The sequence below is a fragment of the Cydia strobilella genome, chromosome 13 (genome assembly GCF_947568885.1).
Source record: "Cydia strobilella chromosome 13, ilCydStro3.1, whole genome shotgun sequence".
NCBI classification, from domain to species: Eukaryota; Metazoa; Arthropoda; class Insecta; order Lepidoptera; family Tortricidae; genus Cydia; species Cydia strobilella.
The window spans coordinates 15,471,278-15,498,031 of NC_086053.1; the positions used below are offsets into that span (position 1 = coordinate 15,471,278).

The 26,754-nt window shown below is 39.1% G+C and overlaps 1 protein-coding gene and 1 long non-coding RNA gene across 3 annotated transcripts in view; both read left to right on the forward strand.

Moving 5' to 3' along the window:
* The first annotated feature begins 251 nt into the window (after positions 1-251).
* LOC134746857 (uncharacterized) overlaps positions 252-26,754 on the forward strand; it is a 45,492-nt gene continuing 18,989 nt past the window's right edge. Inside the window, exon 1 of the long non-coding RNA XR_010128270.1 lies at positions 252-339. This is a non-coding gene — a long non-coding RNA (uncharacterized LOC134746857). The remainder of the gene's footprint in view (positions 340-26,754) is intronic.
* On the forward strand, positions 8,910-19,200 carry LOC134746801 (cytochrome P450 4C1-like). 2 transcript variants are annotated; one of them, XM_063681352.1, is made up of 12 exons: positions 8,910-9,040; positions 9,562-9,728; positions 11,426-11,515; positions 12,521-12,631; positions 13,357-13,545; positions 14,113-14,306; positions 15,664-15,733; positions 16,504-16,705; positions 17,507-17,658; positions 18,065-18,241; positions 18,645-18,807; positions 18,858-19,200. In XM_063681352.1, exons 2-11 carry the CDS (start codon positions 9,569-9,571, stop codon positions 18,797-18,799), a joined length of 1,500 nt encoding a protein of 499 aa, XP_063537422.1. In that variant the 5' UTR covers positions 8,910-9,040; positions 9,562-9,568; the 3' UTR covers positions 18,800-18,807; positions 18,858-19,200. The 2 variants fall into 2 exon arrangements, with proteins under 2 accessions (XP_063537422.1, XP_063537421.1); XM_063681351.1 differs by having other exon boundaries at positions 18,645-19,196.

Genomic DNA, 26,754 nt, shown 5'->3' on the forward strand with positions numbered 1-26,754 from the left:
AAGATACCTTAAAACTAGCATACATATTATAAAAATATATTTTCAAACTAAATGCTACAAATCACATTATACTTATACTTTAGATGTTTTTATTTCACAAAAATGTTGCCAACCCCTGTCCAATGCATTCGCTCTTCGCGCTGCGATGACTCCAAATAACGAGTAGAAAAGCAGACGTTACCAAGACAAAGGCTTCGTTAACACGTGCCTCGTACAGTCGCCGTCAGATATATCGAAGCGCTCACAAATATCTGAACACGCCTCTATTGCCAAGGCGTTAGAGTGCGTGCTCAGATATTTTTGAGCACCTCGGCCGCTCCGATATATCTGATGGCGACTGTACTAGCACGACCTTATAATAAAGATCTACACAAATATACACCTTACTCCGTTGGAATAAAGATGAGATGTGTATATATTTTTGACAGCCAAATGTATTATACAGTAGGTACATGCATATTTTCGAGACACTGGATTTTTGTCCATTATCGTGCACATTATTCTTATGAAAATGTTTGCTTTAAAAGAGTCTGGGTTTGCACTTGGTAGACCTAAACACTATATATCCTACTTTGTGCCTGTATGAAGGGTACACGGAAAAAACATGTCTATTGTGTAGTAATATTTTGAGTTCCTAATGGCCTTTTAAAAGTTTGGAACAATGGCAAAACGTGGGTTAATGTCGTGACCAGGTTTTTTTAAGTTTAAAAAACTTATGTTAATATTATACAGTGGTAGCAAAAGATATAAGTAATATGTAGTTCATATTAAAGCTGTACATTTTGAGATGAAAATCTCATTTTCAGAAAAATTTAATTTCATATACTTCCAGCATCAAATAAATAGTGACGGCCAAAGTGGCGATAATAAATTTAAAATAATGTTTAATAATTTTGAGCGGTTGAAACGCTCATAATTTTTGGCGCGAATTCGACAGAACGCGATGACGTCACACGTTGGACTGTCCAACTGACGTTTGCTACTAATGACACTTATGTGAACTCTGCAACGCGTGACGTCACGTAACGTTTCGCGCGTTTCGCTCACTACCTTTTCGCGGGCAAATTTTTGTACTTTTTATTTATTATTTTAAGCAATTAAATGATAATTTAATAACGGAAATGCATTTGTAACATGATATAACGTTAACAAACATCCGAATAAAAAATATTTCGTTCAAATATAAACTTCATGCATGAGGCTAATTCATCTGCTCGTTTGCCTCCTTTATCATAAAAAAAACCCGAATTCGAACATGTGGATTGTTACATTTCTAATGCCACTCCTAAAACAAGTAAATTTGTTAATACAAAACGAATAATCCCACAGCTTACATCTCGTATTCTCGTATAAATCGTATAATGACTGCACTAAGCTGCTGCTACGTATAGGCATTTTAAACGACTTTGAAACAAAATTATGATTTTACGTGCGTTCGTTGCCTCGCAAGAATAAAGAATGAGCAATGGCGGCAAGCCGCGCGCCCCATCAAGACTAGGTGTAAAAGTAGGGATAGACCTGTTTGAGTTAAAGTGTTTGCTACCCACTTTAAACATGCGATGAGTTGCCTAGTAGGTTAAAGGACTACCTGGTTTTTATATCTGAAGAATGAAGCTTGAGAAATATAATAACAAGAATACGGTAAACTTTTTTGCTACCTATTTTGAATCTTTTTACGCAACAATTATACATGCAGCCATGAAAAAGCTACAATCACTACAAAGTACAAAGTAAATAAACATGCAAAGTTCGCAAACAAAGTGGATGAAAACTTCCACCTGCAAAACACCCTACCTCCAGTCACAAAAAATATACAAACTGTTTAACACCTTATGGTGGTTGTAATAAAGTAGAAATTCGTGTACATGTTTAAGATCGTATGTATGGCTTGGTTGATAGTAATTCATACTTTTGCGTTGAAAAGGCGCTCGTATCGCGGGTGTTATATGAGTATGGTAATAGGGACCGACTGAAGAAAAGTAGGTGCGAATTGTCTTAGGACAAATTGATAGGCGTGCAGAATAGTTAGGTACGACGTTGTATAAGATAAGGGCATTCCTCCTCCCTCCTCCTCCTGTCGTCGTATTCCTCAATATTGAGGGTCGTGACCTCTCTTTTGTATCACTTTCTCTCACATCTCTCCATCTGTTTCTGTCTTTGGCGGTGTGGAGAGCCATGTGAACTGTGGAGTCAAGAGCGGTGCGGATCTGGTCAGACCAACGTATTGGACTGCGTGCACGTCCAGGCCTTTTCAATTTCACTTTGCCGGTCACAAAAAGCTTTTCGAGGTTGCCACCGTCTTTTCTTGCAATATGACCGAAGTAGAAGATAAGGTAATGGGTGGTTTATTACTGACAAACACATCACTTGTTTACAAACACCTGAAGTCTACTGGTTATGTCTTATGTCTTGTCTTAAGTGTTAAGTGTTATGGATGACCGACTTAACGACTCGTGTATGTTTAGCAAAAAATAATTATTTCACATATCACCCGTGTATCTACTTGTACTGACTTTGTATTGGAGGTTGAGCAAGCAAATTTAAATAAAAAACTGGCCAAGTGCGAGTCGGACTCGCCCACCGAGGGTTTCGTACTTTTTTAGTATTTGTTGTTATACATCATCTGTGAAAATTTCAACTGTCTAGTTATGACGGTTCACGAGATACAGCCTGGTGACAGACAGACGGACAAACAGACAAACAGACAGACAGACAGACAGACAGATAGACAGACAGACAGACAGACAGACAGACGGACAGATGGACAGTGGAGTCTTAGTAATAGAATCCCGTTCTTACCCTTTGGGTACGGAACCCTAAAAACATGAATCCTAAACCACTGATAGAATTTCAAGATACTGAATTCTAGTTCAGTGGAGCTCTTAATTACAATCTTTTATTTAAGTTGTCCTGTTAATATGTAGGTAAGTTGGTTCGTTATAGTTAGTGTGGGTCTTAGAAGCTAATTTAGACCCACTTCCCGATTTCCAATGAAGCTGAAAATTTGCATACATATGTAAGTCCGGTGACAACGCAATATTATGGTACCATAGATTGTTAGAATTGTCTTGATGAGTATTAATTGCCTGTGGTAAGAAAAGTATAGTCAGCGATAAAAGCTCGTACCCAAAAATTATTATTTGCCAAAAACTTATTTTCTTCTGTTTCTTGTCGGACTGTAATATCGGAAGTACAGTACAGAATTCAGTCAACTACATTTTTAATAAAGTTGTTATTGTGAAACTATAAAAGCAACCGTTTCAAACGAAGCTGTGCCGGAATCAAATTAAATTTTTACGTTCAGCCATGGACAAATAAAACAAAAAGACTGACAGTGTCTATTCAAAGTCGTGTCTCTAAAATATTCAGAGCCTGGCCGCTGAGGCCGGCTTTTCCATACAAACGTAGTCCTCATTTTCCTCTCTGGATATTGACATTATAGAAAATGTTTTAACATATTTAGATATTAACCACAGCTATGAAAAATGAAAATAATAATGCCCAAATTTACACAAATAAAAATATCTAAAAAAGTCAAACATATAGATGTTTGACTTTTTTAGATATTTTTATTTGTGTAAAAATTTGGAGCGAAAACAGATTTCTACGAATTTTTAAATGCTCCAAACTCTTATATTAATTAAAGATTCGAAAGAAAAAAACAAACTGTGTCAAAATATTTTTAATAATAAAATAAAACTACGAAAACGGATTATATCGCGTATAATCCGTTTTGAAAGAAAGAAAGAAAGAAAGAAAATACATTTATTTAACGCCACAACAGATTACATATATGAAAAAAAAGGAAACATACAGACAAAAAACATTGGACGCTAAAATAGGACCCACTCAGCATCCGCGGTAATCCGCGGCGCTGGTTTTCAGTGGGGACCTGACTTAAAACTATGAGTTGGTGGCGACACATACGCCAACGACACTAACAAAAAACACAGACAAAAAAGTAAGTAAGTAACCACCACAAACAAAAAAGATCTATACATACTAAACAACAAAAGAGAAAAAATTAAAACAATAATGAAATATAAAATGCACAATGAATTAAGTATATATAAAAAAAAAACATAGAAAAAAAGCTTACATTTTTTTTACAAAAAATAAATAAATTTGAATTAAAACTGTAACCTACTTTTCATAGTTTTATTTCATGTCATGAGTAACTATCGCGGTAACCAAAGACAATATTATATTTTTAATAATGTGAAGATCCAGCGAGGAAAATGGGGACTACGTTTGTATGAAAAGGCAACAGAGGTCTAAGCGCCACACTAAATGGATGAAACTGAGACTTGCTTCAAAATAAATCAACTTCCGTTCAATAGATGGCGCTGCGGAACCCAAACTCAGAAATAACAAAACACGTGTCCATTACTTTTTCAATTTTCATGTTCTCCAACCAATAATTAAAGCCTGACGGAATATATGATCACGCGCCATGTTGCTTAGGCCTGATTTCCTCCCCGTACAGCGACGCTGACGTCCGCGGCAGGTTTTTCTTCCGAAGGTACGCTCGACCGACGTCAGCGACCGACTTCAGCGTAGGAGAAAATCAGGCCTAAGCAAGGTAGGACGGTGTCGGTCTTCTTGATTTATCCGTCCATGGTTCGTCGTGTTTCAATCCGCACGAAGCTCCGCAAATCACGTTCTCTTGTTATGACGAGCTTTAAGCTTCGACCGTGAGCTTTATACTCATAATTTAGGTTCTAACCACGATTTCATTTACGTCCAACAATATTTTCTCGCTCCGGGTCATTCCTGAAGCAGAGAGGGGCGAGACTGAGACGCGGCGAGCGTGATGGGCACCTTTGCGTCTGGAAGGGCGCAGGACGAGTTGTTTGATTAAGTTCTTATTTGTGGCTTTTTTTAGTATAGTTTTAGTTTAATTTCGTTTATAGTTAATTTTAATGTATTTTTTTATGTAATGTTTGTAGCAACATAATATATTATAATTTATACCCCCCACACTTCATTTGACATTTTGACAGACCTCCATCTACACTAGCGCCCCTAGCGGCGAAATAAAACGCGGTAGCCTTCATTGTCAAGGCGTTACAGTGCTTGTTCAGATATTTTTGAGCACCTTTGGCCACCTTTGGACACTATTTGATAGAGAACGATAGTCTTATGGCGATTCCTATAAGAGGAAAGAGACAATAGTGCCATGCTTTGTCCTTATCACCGACCGGGTGGCATCATAGGTAGGAGGCGATGGCGAAATACCGAAATTTATAAGAGTGAAAGAGATAAAATCCTATGCTGCGCAAATTTTATATGAATATTCTTTCTCTTACCCCCGGTCGCTCGGAGGCGCGTCTATAACTACTTGTATATGCTATGTCTATGATCTGATGGCGACCTTACGCCCATTTTCCAGAACGTGGTCCGTTTAGTTAGACCATCTCCTTCCGCTCGCGTAGCAATATTCTCTACATTATAAGTTATAACTGCTAGGTACCTACCTAATTCATGGCAATGACCATCGGAATGATAGTCCTTAAGCTACTGAACCGTCAGGCCTGTCATTTCTCGCATCGACATAATGACAACTACCAATTTTGTTGTCGTAACTATTTATTAATCTGTGTTGTCGGTGAGCGTGACGCGGGCGAATCAGGGCGTTAGCCTTCCCTGATGACAGAAAAGCGTTCATAGACTACGGTGTCTGCTTGCCACACGACCATGTGACTGACCACATTTTGGACATTTTTATTTTTTATATAATTAATTATTTTAACTGATTTTTCCTGTTTTCCTTTCTATTCATAGAAAGTGGTTTTATATATACAACGACTTTTACTGTTTTATTTTCTTTTGATTATTTATAAACGGACATTATTTTATTTTTTAGATTATTATTTTCTGTAAAAATTGATTCTTAATTATTATTATTGATATTGTGTTGCGACTATCTTTTTGCGAATGCATTTTATTTTGACATGTACAAATATTATCTACATATTCAATGAGAAATAAATGAATCTAATTTAATGCACACTAAGATTGCACTTCGGACACCATAGTTAATATTACATCTATCTTTGCACCGGATACTTCTTAAGAGGCCGGTGTCGATTTTAGTCGCAAAAATGCAAAATTGATAGATTTAGTCGGTGAAATTGTACACCTTTTGTTACCTAATTGAAATAACAAGTACTGGTTTCTATTAGCACGTCTTCTTATCTTTCCTTTTATCAGATCAATTTTTTGAAAACAGACACTAAATTAGTAATGATTTTTTTTCTAATGGACGTTTAGGTAAACGCGCGTAAAGCACTGATTTTGTCGATCTAATTTGGAAATTTCGTAAAGTTTGGACTGCTAAAAATGGTAAATTTGTATTACACATATTCTGTACTTGACCTTTATCAGATTACATTTTTGTTGTATGACTTAGAGTAGAGTTCGAGGAAATGAAAGTTAAACGAACTCAATTTTCTCCAGAAATTACTTCAAAACAACTCAAAAATTCTCTGAAAATCGACTTAATTTCAATGTAATTTTGATACTTAAACAATCTACAACATTTGCTGAAACTATTCTTATACATCAATTTGTATAATTTACCACCATAATTTTTTGATGATTTTTTAAAAAACTGCCCGTTCTCTTCATATACTACCGGTAACGCACGCTCGTGACCTCGTTATTAAAAGGCAAGATGAGAAGATGTGCTAATAGAAACCAATACTTGTTATTTAGATATTACGTAACAAAACGTGTACAATTTCAACGACTAAATCCATCAATTTTACATTTTTGCTCCAAAATCGACTACGGTCTCTTAAGAGTCTGCCATGGGATATCTGTCAATACTTGGACAGTTGACAGTCTCACTAGTTGATTCCAAAATCTTACAGTTGCTGATCAGAATCGCCTTTCAGTTTTTCCGTTTCACGGAAATGTTAGAATACTGAGAACTCAAATGCCACGAATATTCGGCAACTATTCTGTATTCGGCCTATTCTGCCACTTAGCCGAATATTCGGTATTCGGCCGAATGTTGCCTACTATTCGGCCGAATACTAATAGAGTCAAAAAGGGGATGAAAGTGTGTTTCGGAAAATAAATCCACTTTTCAGCATTATTCATATTTCTATCCGTACAACATTTTAATTACGTCAAGGCGCAAACTCGTTAGTATTATAATTATGACGATAATTATTATTATACAGGATCCAATGCAACAACACGTAAGAAAGACAGACGGTTGTCACACTACTCCTCACTTCGCAGCGACGTCCGGTGCTGCGGTTTTTAGTTTAGTAGGTACTGCAGAATCTGTATTTGTATACAAGAAACGCATGGTATAAGTTATAACACAGTGGTTCCGCGTCTCCGTGCGAAGGTGCGAACCGCACGACGGTTCGCGTTTTAGGACGGCGATGAGGTGCGCGCCGCAGGTTATGCCACACCGTACGGATCTTTGTACGTAGACGAGGTTCGTCGTGCACCGCAGCTCCGAACGAAGGTATACAGAGAAAATCCGTACGGGGGTCGAATTCGTCGCTTCGTACGCCGCAACGAAATGCGGCGTCAGTGTGACATCCTCCTTACGACACTCCACCATACCCATTAACCATTTGTGAACTTTATGCCTTTACAAGAAGGCTTAGAATGTGTCAGTAAAAAATGTGCACGCCGATATAATTATTAAACGTTACTCTGATGTCCACCATTAAAATAAAACGTTTAAAAAAGACAAGGTTCCAACTACATCAAAACTCCTAGTCATATGCGACCTTGTTGTACCGAGACCGAGGTAATGATAGAGATATCATTACTTCTAATTGCATCTTTGTGCTAGTCATATGAGATAAGAAGCGTATTTTCAGAATTATATCTTAATGTTTTGTACAGTTTTAATATAATGTGTTTTTCTCGGGAAATGTTTTCCTGTGGAAACATCCTGAATGGGAGGTTCCTATTTAGGGTACCGTAGTCAACTAGGAAGTTAGGAACCCTTATAGCAGCCATTCTCAGTGCTCCGCGGACCTCTAGGGCTCCGCGAAGCCTCTGTGGAGTCTCCGCGAGAAATAAGGAAAAAAAACAATAACCAGCTCTTCTATGTCTAGTCCACAGTTCAATAGTGACGACGAACGTTTTTAATTTGGGGCTCCGTCAAACATTTCGCTTTCCAAAAGGGTTCCGTCGCCAAAAAAGTTTGAGAACCGCTGCCTTATACTTTCGCCATGCCTGTCTGTCTGTTCCCGGCTTTGCTCCGTAAAAGTTGTTGCTAGAAAGCTGCAGTTTGGCATGAATATATAAAACAATCATGCCGAGTATGCCGACAGAGTAGTAAAATAAATTGTAGAAAAAACAAATTAGGGTTTTTTTTGCTTTAACACTATGGTGTGGGGGGTCATTTGAGAGGATCTTTCAAAACAACTACGGGTCTTCCGCAACCATTTTTTGACAAAGTGTATATTTTCGGAAATAATCGCTCCGAAAGAAACAAATACCTATGTCCAATCCCCCACCCCCTATAAATGCCTCTTCTTCTTCAGTTGGTCCCTCAATACTGAGGATCGTGATATGTCCTTCTGTTGAAGACCAGGTTCCTCCATAGGGTTCTGTTCCTCGCCAAGCGCATGGCCTCGTGCAGTTTTAGTTGCATAGGTGCCGTAATTTGAGCACACCATCTAGTGGGAGGAGGGCCCTGAGGTCTCGTGCCTTCAACTTTGCCCGTCATTATTACTCTTTCCAGGCTATCCGGAGAACGACGTGAGAGGTGTCCGAAGTAAGTAAGCATTTGGTCCTGGCATATCGTTGACAGCCGGCGTTTTATGCGCAGCTCTTCCAGTATGGACTGATTGGTACGCATTGCCGTCCACGGTATTCGTAAATGCCTCTTATAAAACAGCCATTATCAAATAGTAGAGACCTCAAGATCTTCATCTAATCCTTCCTCAGTTCACTTCCTGATAGCCGATCATTAAGCACTTAGCTCACTTAGCCACTTAAGACAATGATTATGCGACTCGAGCCTTAATTCTAGCTCATACCGCGTCGAGGACTAACGTCTGTGAGTACTGATTTATACTTACTGAAATTGTTGATAGCTTATTGGCACTGCGAATGCGATACTTATTGACGGTATAGAAATAAATTAAAAGTAGAAAACTTCGCTGTCTCGGGCGAGGATCGAACTCGCGACTCTGAATCACTAGCCCATCGCACTGCCAACTAAGCTACCGAGACTTCACTCGAGGAACGCGAATATTTCCACCATAAGGGCCTTAGTGATACATTAAGCTTATAAAATAGCATCGTTTGCAGAGCGAAGCAACCGAATCATTTCATTTACCTATCCTAGCTCAGCGCAGCTCAAGTAGACAACTATTGGTTTTTAACAAACGAATCCCTTGATACGTATTCTCAGTGAGAATTATTTATCGATTCAGATTATCGAAACTGCCCCATCACTTGCCCCAAACTCAGCGTTAGATAACGGCGGGGTTTAATCCTCACAGATCTCTGGTGGAAACGCAGCCTTATTCAAAACGAGATGCGATCCTTTAGTTTGACTTCTCTTTCTACTTTCAGAGCAGCAATGTACTACACACTAGCGTGCTTATGCGCCGTGTTTCTCTGCGCGTGGGCACTGGCGTGGCTGCGCACGCGCCGTGCCCGCGCGTGCTTCATCGGCCTGCCCTGCTACCCGACGCTGCCGATTGTGGGGAACGCGCTCAGGCTTGCCACATCCACTGAATGTAAGATCATAAATAAATCGTAAATCATTGCATTTAATCGTGATAAACTAATTTTCATTTCATACAAACGTATAAGACGACAATAATTATTTTCCGGCCCAGCTGTCTCCGAAAAATCAGGGACCAAACAAAAAAATAATAGAGAAAAAGCTAATTCGGAACCTCTTTTTTGAAATAAATTTATGAAAACGGATTATATCGCGTTCAATATAGGCGATATAATCCGTTTTCATAGTTTTATTTCATGAGTAACTATCGCGGTAACCGAACTCTTTTTTGAAGTTAAATTTGTACACAAAAATGGAAATATCTCTAAAACGGAGCCGAATTTAGAAGACGTTAATTAACATTTAACTTTAAATATAGTCAGGAATGCGCTGTTTGAATTTTCCCTTTCCTCATGGGCACTGTGTATATTTAATGTCAATTATTTTTCATTATTCTCAAAAAAAAATTGACTTTCAAAAAGTGTTCTGTAAGAATCTATTTTCAATAAAAATATTATGATTATAATTATGAAGTCGGTTAAAAAGTGATGTCAAATCCAGACATTTATAATACGGTATAACTAAGAACAGCTGTAAAAAGTAATGAAATAAATTTGTATTGTATTGTATATTGTATTTACTTTTTCAATAAAATTCTAAGGCGATGTTGAAATTTTTCTTTATATGTCAACGAAGAGTCATGTTGCTAAGCTTTATTTATGTTTCTACTGAAATGTGATCGAGCATTTTTCGTTTTATCACTTAGCTTTTATTTTCAAAGTAAATTTACGCAATTCTCCGCTTTATTAGATTATTTTAAACCGGGTCACTCACGTATTATTAAGGGCGCGGCGTGTCCTTCCTCGACCAGTGAAGACGTGTCGTGTCTCCGTGAAGACGGTCCTCGTAAATTGGACAGAAACATGTCGAGCTATTCGACTTAATAATACGTGAGTGACCCGGTTTAAAATAATCTAATATGTTTGAGTCTCACGGGAGTTTTATAGTTAAAATTTTCCGCTTTGATCATCAATGTACTTAATTATATGAATATATATATCCTCCATATGTGTAATAATGTCCCATTAAAAACAAAATAAAATAAAATAAAATAAATATCTTAGAAATAAATTCAAAGTGGAAAAAGTTAATGTCTCGAGCGACGCACGAACTCCAGTTAAGAAGCCGTAATGAAATTCTTACTGTAGATGTCGTTCGGCGCCTCCCTAAGGCGCATATGGTGGAATTATTTGCTGTCCTCGGGTGAGGTCTCGGTAGCTCAGTTGGCAGAGCGATGGGCTAGTGATCCAGAGTTGCGAGTTCGCGCCTCGCCCGAGACAGTGAATTTACCCACTTTTAATTTTCTAAGCTTTATGGCATCGTTTGCAGACGTTTTTGCTTATTACAAAACTAAAAATATATCTTATATTTTTCAATTACTCGTATCGTAGCTCTATGTAGTAGCAGGCATAGCTCACTCCGCGAATTCGTCGCGTCGCTACAAGTACATGCGGCCCACACCAATTTTGGTGTCTAGCCATAGTAGTTGCCGAGCACCGCTACGGAACGGACGCCTGCTCGCGCTTTCGCCACGGTTATACTTGTCGTAATAGACGCGTTTTGTTAGAGAGTTAACCTTCTGTACCTAATAGTACTATTATTTATTCTGTGGTAACTGGTAATAATAGTAAAAAAATATTGTATTTGCAGCCATCTACCGCATGATATTGGATTTATCAGAGAAGAGTGACAAGGAACAAAAACCTTTTATATTCTGGTTCGGCCCAATACCTACCGTAGGTAAGTCCACTAATCATCTCACGGGCCAATTCGAACAATGATCTAGATATCATCTAGATATCCACTGGATATGAAACAGAAACGATAACGAGATATTTAAGAAAGTCATGTCAAATATGACATTTCCGCTATTCCGAATGTCCTCTTGAACGATCTCTTTAAGATTTGCTTAATCTTAGACATCCAATGGATATCCCAAAACGTCACAATAATTGTAGCGTGAAATGACATTTGGTTTCCCGAATCAAACTGCAAAAGATAACTAGTTGAGAACTAAACTATAACGTATCTATTAGATCTCGTATTGTTATCACGTTGTTCGAATTGACCTGTTAGGATCGGTACAGACGGACAGGCACGTGGCGTTGTATTGAGGTTAACACTCGTGATTAATTTTCTACTATCTGGTTTGCATATCCTTTTTTAGCGCTCCACGCAAGCTGCGGAATATTTTCAAAATTTCCGAAATTTCTGGAAACATTCACGAGAAAATTCTCATGCAAGTTTCCACTTAGAACGTTCGCGTTCAGATTAGGGATTACTCAATGTTCACGACTGTTTCATTCAATATTTACGTCACTCATTGACGTCTATTTCAAGTGTCATAGATCTCTCGATCCGAACTCAACGACACGTCCCGCGATCATTGTAATTTTATTAAATGCAATAAAGTTCATTTAAACTGAAAAAACCGGCCAAGTGCGAGTCGGACTCGCGCACCGAGGGTTCCGTACTTTTTTAGTATTTGTTGTTATAGCGGCAACAGAAATACATCATCTGTGAAAATTTCAACTGTCTAGCTATCACGGATCACGAGATACAGCCTGGTGACAGACGGACAGACGGACAGCGGAGGCTTAGTAATAGGGTCCCGTTTTTACCCTTTGGGTACGGAACATTAAAAAGCGCTTTTGTATTCTCCAAAATCGAAACTAACTGTAAAGTTTTGGCACATTGCTAGCTAACTATAGATGTATATAACAGTTTATTTAATTCGCTTTACAGTCATAAGCGACCCGGACTCTGTGAAGCAAGTGACCAACGCGTTCATAGAAAAGTCATTCTTCTACAAAATCGGTCGGATTTGGATCGGCGAGGGGCTTGTCACAGCGAGTGGTAAGTCTACCTAAAATTATTATTATTAAATCCATACTAATATTATAAATGCGAAAGTCTGTCTGTCTGTCTGTCTATGTGTTACCTCTTCACGCTTAAACGGCTGAACCGATTCAGTTGAGATTTGACATGGAGATGGAAATAGTTTGAGTCCCGGGGAAGGACATATGTCAGGTAACTAATGACAGTCATGTTCTTTTTAAAACGATCGCATCGTCTTCCGCGTTAAACTTTGCGCATATATCCTCACTCACGCGCGCACAGCGGATTTCTGCCGTGCGTTTTTTTTTCCGCAAAATCTGTGAAGTATGCAACCTCCTTGAAGTGCGCGCATTGCGGAAAATAATCTATATGCGGATTAAAATCTGTGGTTTGCTGCAGATTGGTTGCGGTGCGGCGCCGCACGAATTTTCTGCATCCTATGGACTATTGAATAAATCCGCGCACTGTGGAATAAAATCCGTGCGGACACCGACCGGCAGCCATCCAGTGACGCAGTTGTTATCGAGACATGGTGCTGCGCGGTCATGTCGTCGCCTAGCGTAGTAGTCCATTTTCAACGTCTGTTCTTAACTTGAGTTGGGACTAGAATGGCAAAACGTGCGGATAAGTCACCGCTGTGCGCGTACTGGACACACACGGTTTTTTTTCCTTTGCGTTTTTAAAAACGCACCGCAACTCGCTGCACCGTAGTGTGCGCGTAGCCTAACAGTCTGATTTGTCAGGACCAGTATGGAAGAAGAACATAAAGAAGCTAGCCGGCACATTCGTGGGCCCCATCGTGGATGGCTACCAGGACGTGTTCAACGCGCAGGCGCGGAAGATGGTGGACAAGTTGAAGGGCGAGGTGGGGAACGCGCCGTTCGACATCATGGAGAAATACCTGACGTTTGCTACGCTGGAGTCTATATGCCGTAAGTTACAGAAGCTAGCCGGCTCATTCGTGGGTCCCATAGTGGAGCTACCAGGGCGTGTTCAACGCGCAGGCGCGGAAGTTGATGGACAAGTTATTAAAGAGCGAGATAGGGAACGCGCCGTTCGACATCATGGAGACAGCTGAATAATTACATATTATTAGCTGCGGCCATACTATATTAGTTACAACCCAGTGGCCCTTTCCATGGATAAAGTCTTTTTTCTAGAAGAGTAATGGCGCTGCCAATAAAGTAAAGAAAATATGTATATGTTCACCACACCAAGGTGCCTAGCCAAGATGCCAATCGTTCGCTCCGTAGCGAAGGAAACGCTAATGCCTCTCTGTCGCACTATTATTCATATTCATATTATTCATATCTATATTGATAAAGGTTACACTAATATGGAAATATAACCCTTGTTAAGGTTCTTTATTATTATTTTTCACAATCTGATGATAAAGTTGCACATTATCCGAGATACAAAATTTTGAGTCGTTTTCTCAAGTTGGCTGCTAAAATTTTACGGGATGATTTTGAAATTTTTGAATGATGTTCTCATTACAGAAACAGCGCTTGGCTTCCCAAGCTCAGACCAGCTAGTGACCCCGGAGTACTACCAAGCCTTCAGTAGAACATTGGAGCTGCTGGTGAGGAGAGGCGTCAACCTACTTATGCATCCCGACTGGGTGTACCAGATGACGCCTATGTACAAGGAGTTGGTGAAATGTATCAAAATACTGCACAATGTTTCAAACACGGTAAGCAACATACAATAACCTTTTATTAATAATAAACGCGTGACGTTCATAGTTGACAAAACTAAAATGCAGGCAAATTTAGTAGATGATTTTGACGATCTTGACACATTGGCGTCAGCCGTACGACTTACTCAAAATAGGTTCCGGAACCTATATTTGATGGCTCAAGATCGAGCGCCTGGTGCCATATCTACCTCCCTTTACTTAACTTACTCCCTTTACTTATCCATGGCATTTCATGCATCTGTATTGAACTTTACTTTAACGTCACAAGATGAATGAATGAATGGGAAACTATATTATATTACGAAACGTCAAAACGATTTTTACGATGGTAGCAAGACGTGTCACTAACCTTTCTGAGTCTCTGGGTGGTCCAAATCCAGTCCAGTTTTTTCGCGAAAACCATATTCACAATCACAAACTTGCTTCAACAGACAGTTGAGTGTGTTCAGGCCATAAAAAAGGTCAAATACGGCGTTCTCTGAACAAAAGATTTCCTTTGGCAGAATTAATCTGTGTTCCTAAGATGTATTTAAGAAGTGGAGCCACTAAGATTGGGGTGGGGGGGCTCTACTAGGCCAAGTTTGGTATCGTTTTCGTATAAATCAGGGACGCCGAATTCATTTATGATATGAAAGTGACACAATTCCGAACCAAGCCTGCCAAAGGAAATCTCTTGTCCACGCAACGTCGTATTTTAATACCAGCACACTCCACTAAACACATTATTTATTCAGTGCAGGAAGCACACCACAATTGCCACAATTGGTACGTAGGCAGTAGATATTACATAATAATCATAATTTGGTTTGAAATCACAAAATCAAACAGTTTTCTTGGTTATCAAACATTGGCGTAAACTGCACCGGTCCGAGAACGGCCATCTTTAGACCATAAGTTTGTAAATGTTTTATTTCATTGTTTTAGGTTGTAAGTTTTAGTATTTTGCACTGTATTTTTTTTTTTTTTTTGTAAATTGTAAAAATTGGGTTTCTTGCCTGCCAAATAAATAATTTATTATTTATTATTATTATTATAAATGTTATAATGGTAAAACAGTTTTACCGTGGCAGAATTTTCATATCAAACTGACTTAAGCGTGACATTAATATGCGTCACATTAGAAAAAAATTAAGCATCACGGCAAAGAGTTTTTTAAGGGCCTGAGGCGCGTGCAAAATTAAAGGGGCCCACTGATTATCAGTTCGCCGGACGATATCAGCCTGTCAGTTAGAACAAAAAGTTGACAGTTCCGAACAACTGACAGGCTGATATCGTCCGGCGAACTGGTAATCTGTGGGCCCCTTTATATTGTAAATTTATTAAAATACATTGATGTTATTTCTCATTACAGGTAATAAAGAAAAAGAGGACTGAATTCAATGCAATGAAACAGAATGTCATTTCTAAAGAACATCAGATAGGTAACTTAATATTTATTGTATAATTGATTGCTTAAATTTTCACAAATAAAATGACAGTACTCAAATGCATTCTAGCCTCTAGGAACCTAACGTCCTATTAATCATTATTGAATTTATAGAACCGAGTTGCTATAGTTTTATATATTCAATTTTATAACAAAACAAAATAAATTCTATTTTTAATACCATTGGTTCAGATTAGACTGCCAATTTTTCTTGTATGGTGGTCTACTAATAGCGGATAGAGTCAGTCCAAGCTAAATCTGCACCGACCTGTTGACTTAGCCAAGGTGACAATCGCTATCGCTTCGACAACAAAACGCTTTGGGTCTCTCTATCACTCTTCCATATTAGTGCGACAGTGACATTTGCTTTTCGATCGCTACGGAGCGTAAGCGATTGGCACATTGGTAAGCAATAGAGTAGGTATATTATGGTAATAAGTATTATCATACACATTATACCAAGATACCAAGTCAGAGTTACCTTAGACGGACTAAACGTGTTTTTTTATCACACTTGCTCGTAAAGTGTTATTATATTACATTTACACGTAGGCGATGCGGTCCGTAAATCCTAAATATCGACCTAGGGCTGTAATGTACGAAATTAGGCAGAAGTTTTATTTATTTCCCTTTTCTTTCTCACAAGTGTGATGAAAAACATTGTGTGTGTAGGCGGTACAGGAATTACGAACTCGTAGTAATTACGCACTCATTTGTAAATTCTTATTTACCGCCCTTAATACACAATCTACTATTTATTTTCAGACGAAGGCCAAACTAAATTCCGTTCATTCCTCGACATTATCCTCGAACTGAGTGAAGCTGATCCCTCCATGACTGACGATCAAATCCGGGCAGAGGTAGACACGATCATTGTGGGGGGGCAGGAGACTACGGCCACCACCCTCATGTACACCATCCTGATGATTGGCAGGCATCCTTGGGTGCAAGAGAAGATGTATGCTGAGTAAGACATAATTAAATTTCTTATAAAAAATATAGACTGAAATGCGAAAAGTGACCAAGGCCTCGAGTATACGGGGCATTCGCATACTTCATAACCCCTAAGCGCCACTTGCATCATCCCACTAACCCGGGGTTAACCGTTTAAACCTGGAGTTACCATGGTTACCAGTACAATTTGACACTGGGTTAACGGGTTAACCCCGGGTTAGTGGGATGGTGCTAGAGGCGCTTAGTTAAGTCCAATAAGGAAGATTAAATGACAGCATTTATTTACATACCTATACAAAGAACATACAAGATATATACAGCAGTACTACGTAAACGAAATTAATATCTAACTGAAATCTAAAATAGGCCCTTGAGGCATTACCAAGGATGTTGGCGGCATTTCTTCGCTGTATCACAATGCTAATACGTTGTGCGAGGAAGCCGCCAGCTCTTCGGTCACCAGTTACGTCAACCAGACGCTTTGCGATTTCTGTAAACAACCAGACGCTTCGCGATTTCTACAAACAACAAATCAAATCAGTCACTTGAACGGTAATCGGAGCGAACTATGAATGAGGAGATCCGCGAGAAAAGTTAAATTGACATACTTATGGGGCAGTGCTACAGTGGGCAGAGCACACGTGTAGAACTGATTGCAGCTATAGCAGGAAGGTTTTTCAGTGGCGACCGCGAATCAGAGGTCGCATAAGAGAAGATCCGCCCTGTGCGATGTTCTGATTTTGAGGGTAACTCACCTTCGTAATATCCGAAGTACAAATGTAAAATAAATATGAATTTGAATTGGTTGTTTCAGACTGCAGTCAATATTCGGAGACAGCAAACGGCCAATAGAGAAGAAAGACTTGGCACTAATGACATACTGTGAGGCAGTCATCTCTGAATCTCTACGGCTCCATCCGCCCTTGCCTATGGTAGCGAGAGAGGCGACGCACGACATACAGCTCAGTAAGTATTCGGCAGATAAATTGAAAATAACTATAAAAAAGGAACGTCTTGGCTGTTAAAAAAAACATCGGTATACCTAATTGTCCGGGCGCGCTTGGCTCGCCTTTTGGTCGGAGCAGTAAATCAGGCACAGTGCATTCTCGTGAGAATGTGTCATGTGTAGGAAAGCACAATTTTTCAATGTTCCCCTTCAAAAACTTCTTTCCAATAAGTTCGCTATCGTCATCAAAATATGTGCCATTCGCAATCAAAAGGGTACTAGGGGACAAGGCGCAAGGGAATAAGGCGCTATTTAGCTTCAATTGAAAATCAACCTTATTGACAAGCGACAATGCGGTACCTTTTGATTGAAAATGTCACATATTCCTATAGATTTTTAATAGAATTGCTACTTTTACTTTCTCAGAGCATTGCACCATCCCAAAAGGCGCATCATGCATAGTGAACGCAATAGGAGCCGGGCGCTCCCGACATAACTGGGGGCCTGACGCGTTGGAGTTCAATCCTGAAAGATGGCTAAATGGTGCAGCAGCGCCGGCCGCGGCCTTCCTGCCGTTTAGCTACGGGAAGAGATCATGCATAGGTAAGTAATAAAATTGAGTTCAAAAAGCGCGTCATGTCTCATGAACACAATAGGCGCTGGGCGCCCCCGACATAACTGGGGGCCGGACGCGTTGGAGTTCAAGCCAGAACGATGGCTGCATAGCGCCCGCGGCCGCCTTTCTGTCATTAAGCTACGGCAAAAGATCATGTTGGTATAAGTAAAGTGAACAAGGTCTTTAGCCAAAATGAAGGCTAGGCTCTCTTAGCCGATTCAAGAATTAGTACCTACGCCTATCCTTGGGATTAGTTGCCATGCCGTGCATAAAAAGGCCGGGACAACGCGAGGAAGATAATATAACTCTGTTACTTCAATCGTCAGCGCAGCAGACGAGACTCTAGAAAAGTGAGTGAAAGAAAACTAATTTTACCTTTCTTTCTTTCAGGTAAAAGATACGCCATGGCCCTCCTAAAAACACTTATAGCATATTCTCTAAGAGAGTTGGAATTCGTGGCAGAAGCTGAAGAACTACGATTCAAAGTCGACATCGCTCTCAGGCCCGCGAGCGGCCATTTTGTACAGGTGCAACTTAGGAAGTAACGCCACAGGCCCGCTAGCGACTATTTTGTACAAGTGCGACTTAGGAGTAACGCCACAGGCCCGCTAGCGACTATTTTGTACAAGTGCGACTTAGGAAGTAACGCCACAGACCCGCTAACGATCATTTTTTATAAGTGCGACTTAGGAAGTAACGCCACAGGCCCGCTAGCGAATATTTTGTACAAGTGCGACTTAGGAAGTAACGCCACAGGCCCGCTAGCGACTATTTTGTACAAGTGCGACTTAGGAGTAACGCCACAGGTCCGCTAGCGACTATTTTGTACAAGTGCGACTTAAGAAGTAACGCCACAGGCCCGCTAGCTGTCATTTTGTACAAGTGCAACTTAGGAAGTAACGCCATGATGCCCGGGATTTTTTTACTGCCGACTCAATAAGAGGGGAGTTATATGCCGACGTACAATAATAAGGAATGTAGTTTAATAAGTATTTTATGCCGTCACTGAGTTACATTGCGACTTATTGGCCTTACTTCAGTGAGAAGTCTTTGTTATTTTTGTATTAATAAACATAATACTTAAAGCAAAAAGAGTTTTTCATTTTTTGTATGAATCAGGAGGCAAACGAGCAGTGACAGTGACGAGGCAAACAACGAGTGAGAAAATTGATACATCGCCTGATAATTGATGTATGCTCAAATTGAATGATTGCCATTACACTTTATCTAGGCATTATAGTTGTCTCTTAAATAATGAAGTTTGTATAGAGAATCAATAAAAAGCAGATTGGATAAAAAATAAGCTACCCAAATTACTAATTCCACGCAGACAAAGTCGCGGGCAAATGCTAGTTTCTTATAGTTTCTTATGCTCCCACGCTGCCCTATTTGGATTAAACACCCTGTATAGACATTGACCACGCTGGACGGACAATGCGAGAATCTTAAAGCTCTTACGGTTTCCGATATAACGAGCGAGGCTAAGTCCCGAGTGGATAGGGTGACCACGCGCCACGTGTTTTGTGAATTATCTTTTCGATCTCAATATTATATTATGGATATGTCGGAGAATGACTAAATTGTGCCATCTATCGCCTTTTATAGGCGTTATCACGCAATCTTTGACAAATAGAGTGTATGTAACATGTGTGCTATAATTTGTAATCAGTCATTTCCAGTAAAGACTGTGAGTTGATTATTGCATTTCATTGAAAGCCCTCGTCACCCACGATTGAAGGTTCTGTTGTGCTGCCGATAGTATGATACGCGCACGATTCCGACAGATATATTTTTTATGATATACGAGGCAAACGCGCAAACGAGTAGACGATTCGCCCGATGGTAAGCAATTACCGTCGTGCATGGACACCCTATCAGGCGGCCATCTATTTTATATTTTACTTGTTTCTTTTTGTTCTTTATTGTTACGAGTATTTTATATTATTTTTTGTGTTATTTTGCATCCCAGTTGCTGGTAAAATGTGTGATTCCTGTGTTTCATGTATAACCAACTGCACCACATTTTAGGCAGAATAAATTATTTACTTCGCTCCATCTCGTTGGAGGCCTACCGGCAGTTCGTTTTCCGGTACGCGGACGCCACTCCAGAACCTTCCGGCCCCACCGGCCATCAGTTCTGCGAGCAATGTGCCCCGCCCACTGCCACTTAAGGTTTGCAATTCTGCGAGCTATGTCGGTGACCCTAGTTCTACTGCGGATATCATCATTTCTGACTCTATCACGCAGAGAAACCCCGAGCATAGCTCTCTCCATTGCCCTTTGCGTGACCTTGAGCCTTCTTATGAGGCCCATTGTTAGCGCCCACGTCTCAGATCCGTATGACCTGGTGAAGGTCGCGGGAATTCGGTGGTTGCGAGCGGCACAGGATCGGTCGGAGTGGCGAGCCTTGGGGGAGGCCTATGTCCAGCAGTGGACGTCTATCGGCTGACATGATGATGATGATGATGAAATGATTTACTTACTTACTAAGAGCTTGAAGGAAAAGTCCGTAACTTTTGCAATGGCTGGTCACCGCTTCTAATCTCGCTAATTGGCAGCGCGTATTGTTGTCGCCCTACTTCTGCGCTACTGCTGCACGAGAGCGGAGGAAATGGACCATTTTTATGTTCCGCCATTCCTTTATAATAAAAACAATGCCATTCCTTTTACCGGAACATGTAATTGCTCGTGTGGGAATAATTGTCAAATTTTAGTGCATGAATTTATTTATCAAACTGCTAGCTTTTGCGTGGACTTCGTAACAGCAGCTAAAGTATAAGTAGTGCCTGAATAAAGTCTCATGGCAATCATTTGAATTGAGCATGCACACAAATTATCAAGCAGTTCATTAATTATCTCAATTCCACCCCGCTTTTTACTTTCTTAGGGGATGATTTTCGGGATAAAAACTATCCTATGTCCTTCTTCGGGACTTAAACTATCTATATGACAAATTTCAACTAAATCGGTTCTGCGGTTTAAGCGTGAAGAGGTAACCGACAGACAGAGTTACTTTGGTATTTATAATAATAAGTACGGATTACAGAATTTTTTAAGTACTCGGTACAGTCACTAAACCCACCTTTGGATTGATAGCTGACGGTTACGGGGCATACCCCTTTCTTTACCATTTTACAAGTTACCTTTTGGGAAGAATTTACTTAACGAAATTAATACATGGCCCGGTAATATTAACACCACTTATAAAGATAAGATAAGATAAGAAAAGATAAGATAAGATAAGATAAGATAAGATAAGATAAGATAAGATAAGATAATATAATATAAGATAAGATAAGATAAGATGAGATAAGATAAGATAAGATAAGATAAGATAAGATAATATTTATTGTATAACTGTGTACAGAGATGTCGGCAATAATACATTTAGGATGCAACAGTTTGTCCATCACGGACGTACAATATACTTAAGACTAACCTATAACTAAATAACAAAATTAATACATGCATGCACTATTGTCATAAGCGTCAAATTCTTTCATGCTGTAGAACACTACTAACCCAATTTCATAAACGCATTAAACGTCTGTCAAGTCTAACCATATTATATGCTCATAATAACAAGCCGTTGATAATCGTTTATCCCGTCTGTCATTTTTACAATTGTATTTGTTACAAACTTACTACTTGTATATACTAAATATGTCTATGTTACAAAAGGACAAAGTTTAACAGAGGTTTGCTAAGTTTTATGAATAAGGGGGGAACGTAATTAAGATGGGGCTAACGCAATATTGTAGTTTTTATATAGGTACTTAATTTAAATTATATAAGTATTTCTGCTTCAAGATGGTGATGTAAGTTAGTAACTCAAACATCGCAACTCCTAATCCTAAAGGCTTTATGAAGTTCCCTTTTTACTCCAACTTTGCTTTATTTGAATTTCAATCAAAGTATTAGCTCAATTTTATTCATTGGAAGAGTTTTACATTTCGAAATCGCAAAAAAACTGAAGCTACGCCTACTTACGTTTATGGGGGTTTTCAGAAAAAATGATATCATACTTTTTTTTACTTTTGTGTTATTTAGAATCACGAGTACTATTGAATGCGACAAAGAAAAAAGTGTCCCCAGTTTTTCATAGAAATTTTGGGTGTCAGTTTTGTAACGGTCCATACAAAATGTATGTGAAAATGCGTTACAAAACTGGCGTTTTTTGGGGACATGTTTTTTTTTCTAAATCGATAGTTCTCGGGATTCTGGATAACCCAAAAGTTGATGAATTTTCCAAAAAAAAGTAAATGGTACACTTTTAAGTGAAAATTTAATGCACTTATAAATGAAAAAGAAAATTAAAATGTGTTTCAATTTTACATATAAAATTAATGACAAAAGTAGATGTTATTGCTCGTTACTGTTAGGTTTTGTGTTATATTATATTGAATTTTTCCACTTTTAACCTGTATAAAATCCGGGAAGGATAATCTAAATCTCTACAGAAGACTCGATACTAGATTAAAGAATTCTTTTTCTTCCTTTTTAGGGTTCCGTAGCCAAATGGCAAACGGAACCCTTATGTATTCGTCATGTCTGTCTGTCCGTCCGTATGTCACAGACACTTTTTTCCGAAACTATAAGAGCTATACTGTTGAAACTTGGTAAGTAGATGTATTCTGTGAACCGCATTATAAGATTTTCACACAAAAATAAGCTATTCAAATTACTAACTCAACGCAGACGAAGTCGCGGGCAAAAGCTAGTACTTTACAACATTATTCTTAACTCTGCGCGGTTTTAAAAATATTTTCATTTCGCTAATCTGTCTTTCCTTTTATCCAATGGGTAATTGTGAGTGTTTCGTCGAAAAGTTATAATTTACTTGTCAAGTTAAATAAAGTATCATTCTTCTTTACGTTGTTGTTTATTATGATTTGTGATTTCTTACTTCCAACAGAAGCTATAAAAAGGTGCATTAAGAAAATATACTTATTAACTTGACGAATGAGTACGAGTCTGCGGCGCTTGCAATCGAGACATTGGGCCCGTGGTCGACGGACACCAAGAATTTTGTAAAGGAAGTCTCGTTCCGGTTGATAGGCGTCTCAGGCGATCATAGGGAGGGCGCTTTCTTTGCCCAGAGGTGGCCCAGAGGCTAAGTCTGGCGGTGCAGAGGGGTAACGCCGCTAGCGTCCTTGCGACCATGCCGGATGGAGGTGATTTGGGGGAAGTCTTTTATATTTTAGGTTTAGTTTTTAGCATAAGTTAAATTAATTGTACATGGATTTTATTGTGAATGTGTTAAATGTAATGACTGTGTTTGATAATAAACGATTTGAATTAAGTAGGTTTTCTTTAGTGAATTCAAATCGTTTATTATTATTCAAATCGTTTATTAAAATGTTAGTTAAGTATATGATCTGTGGTTAAGTAACTTAGGTAAGTAACTAACATTTTAAAAAATATGGCATAAACTTTTATCTTTTAAAAATGATTTATTTACATACAAGATATATACAGTGGTACTACGTAAACGAAATTAATAACTAGCTTAAATCTAAAATAGGCCCTTGAGGCATTGTACCAAGAATGCTGGCGGCATTTCCTCGCTGTATCGCAATGCTGATACGTTGTGCGAGGAAGCCGCCAGCTCTTCGGTCGCCAGTTACGTCAACCAGACGCTTCGCGATTTCTGCAAACAACTTGTGCGCGCTGGGACCCCATGGACCTAGAGTTTCAACTCCAAATGGAACGAAATGGTACTCTCTACCGAGGCTCTTATATTTATTACGTTTTAAAATCTCGGCACTTTCCGCCGCTCTGCCCGCTTTTACATTAGTCCGTTGGAGGTGGGACGGTGCCAGTATGTCTACGCAGGTAGAATCCCACACCAACATCCGTCCCAAGCTCCAAGGAACCAAGGACACCCCATCGGGCCTCTTGCCATCATCTCTGATAATGCCAGTCGGTTCAAGAAGAGCGGGTACATTGATGGTGGCAAGAGACCGACGGATTATGTCATTAAGCGACGCATGTCTTGAAAAACGGCCGGCACTTTTTTGACAAGTTAATCCATGGTGTCCCAGTCGGTCCACGTCCGTGCCACAAGAGCATATGTGTGGCGTACACACCGAAACCCCGAGTCGCAAACGCAGTCGTCAGTCTAAGGGAGGTCGGATCCAAGAAAGTACCATATTAGGCGAAGGATGGGCATGTAGCCAGCTTCCCGGGCTCCGACCGCCAAAAGCCTCGCGCGGTCTGGACCTGTACAGTTGTTGTTATGATTAGGTATTACAAAATTTGGATGTTGTCCTCTACTTTTTTTGGGATTTCTAATAGATGTCATTAATAATCCTTACTATTTAACAGTATAAATGCAAAAATAACTGTCTATTTTTAATTTAATATGTTTAGCTATTTAATTCCAAGGGCCCGTCTGTCTGTTACCTCTTCACGCTTAAACCGATTCAGATGAAAAATGGTGTATGGAGATAGTTTGAGCCCAATGGAAGAGCAGAGGATAGTTTTTCTTTAATTTATTTATTATTAAAAAGAGAAGTACATTAATTATTACTACTAATCTGCCAAACTGCATAGCAGTTTTAACAATCATCATCATCATTCCACGCAGACGAAGTCGTGGACAGAAGCTAGTAAACTATAAATTTGACACTACCAACTCGTGATAGTCGTGATCTAACATTACTGCCGATTACATTACGGGCATTACGGCAGCGAAGTCAGCAGTAATGTCGCGCCGTATTTGCGCAGCAGTAATGTATTTGTGTATGTGTGGTGTGGTTTGAATTCAAACGGTAACCTTCATGTCACCCTTCTGGTACGGAACCTTAAATCAAACAATCCTTTGCATTCAGCTAATAAAACATAAGTATAGGCTCTCAAAACGTTAAAGTACGAAAAAGACAAAGATTTGAATGTTCTAAAAACACAGGGGTCGAGAGATCACAGATCAAGTTCGGGATGAAATGACTGATTTGCCCCACTTTGAGTAATTTGTGACCGAAGAGCCCTCGAGTCTGCGGTGCCCCCATTACGGTAGGGCGCTGCGAGAAGAGCCTATACACGGAAAAAAAATTGGCTGTTTCATACATTTTGGCTGGTCCTTTTTCTATGGGAGGGTAAAAATTTTTTTTTGCGATTTCGTGGTTGGTTCCATAGTAAAAGTTGCTCAGTATAATCCCAAAACCTCCCTGGCAACGGGACTTTATGAAATGAAAACGATGACTTGTAGAGTGTTTTCACATTGTCCGACCCGACATCGGTTGTCGGAAGGAAGTAAAATGTAAGATAATTTAATATGTATTTCTCTGTATTTATTATAATAGAATAGAATTTAATTTAATCAAGTAGGAAGTAGGAGGTAGGTATTTATGCATTTAATTTGGCAAGATACAAATTGATAACTTAGTTGTAACGGTATATTACACAGATTTCAGAGACACAGGTCACTGGCAAGCTCGGTTCTCCATACAAACGTAGTTATTACGCTCTCATTTTAAAACGAATAGCTAGTTTGCTCTGAAATTGTGTACTTACAATAGGATAAGGTACCTCTGTAATAGGTTTATGTAGCTTCAGATACCATAGTTAAAAAAATACAGCGAATTTGTTTTTCATACAAAACATGTTTTTGCTTTATTTCGTTTGTTTTATAAACTGGAGCTATATAATCTAATTACAGACCTATATATACCTCATGAACTCATGTCATTGTATGTGCAAAGTTTCATTACAATCCAACCCGTAGTTTTAAAATGCGAACGAAACTCCGTTTATATGGGAAGGTGAAATTCGGCCGCTTGCCGGGGACGGTAGCTGCCATACGCGTCACGTACGTCTCCGACAAAGTAGACCTTTTGTGGAATAATGCCGCTACAAAACTTAGTCCGCAAGTAAAACCGGCGCGGTTTTTTTAAGTGAAAAGGCTGTCCATAGAGTTAAACTGAGTTCCTTTCAAGCCGTAATTGCACAAAGGCTACCGTAATTTTCGCTTTCTGTTACTAATATTTCTACCTACGCCAAAGCCTGACCATGACTGAGTGATATAATAATGTAATATAATTTTTTAAACAGTTGCTCAAAAAGTGCTACTTTACGTAGCTGTTTAGCGTGCGGAAAATTGGTTTTCGCGAACTAGTGCTTTTTACTTTTCCAATTTTTTTAAATTTATTTTTGTTCCAATTCATAAGTGTTAATATTAGTTTCCTTTAAACGTCGTAATCAACATAAAAACCTACTGTTAAAGTAAGAATACGAAAAATATACATATTTCTTATTTTATTACTTACCTCTTCATCATTATAACACGTCTATTTTTTTTATATTGAATATTGATAAACCGTTCTTAATAAGTTGTCTGAATAGAACGGAACGCCTGTCAAAGAAGAGGCGTTTTTTCTTTCTGCTTTAAGTTTCCAAAGGCAACATTCGATATTGTTTTTATAAATGTACGATACACATATAATCGTAATTAACGATATTTGGGTAATAATAGTACAATGTCTTATACATACAATTGTTT

Bases quoted from the DNA above. Each gene is read 5' to 3' on its own strand.
- LOC134746801 (XM_063681352.1), top strand. From the start codon at position 9,569: ATGTACTACACACTAGCGTGCTTATGCGCCGTGTTTCTCTGCGCGTGG. The intron at 17,659-18,064 runs GTAAGTATTCGG...TTACTTTCTCAG, and splicing joins GACGCACGACATACAGCTCA to AGCATTGCACCATCCCAAAA. The intron at 18,242-18,644 runs GTAAGTAATAAA...TCTTTCTTTCAG, and splicing joins CGGGAAGAGATCATGCATAG to GTAAAAGATACGCCATGGCC.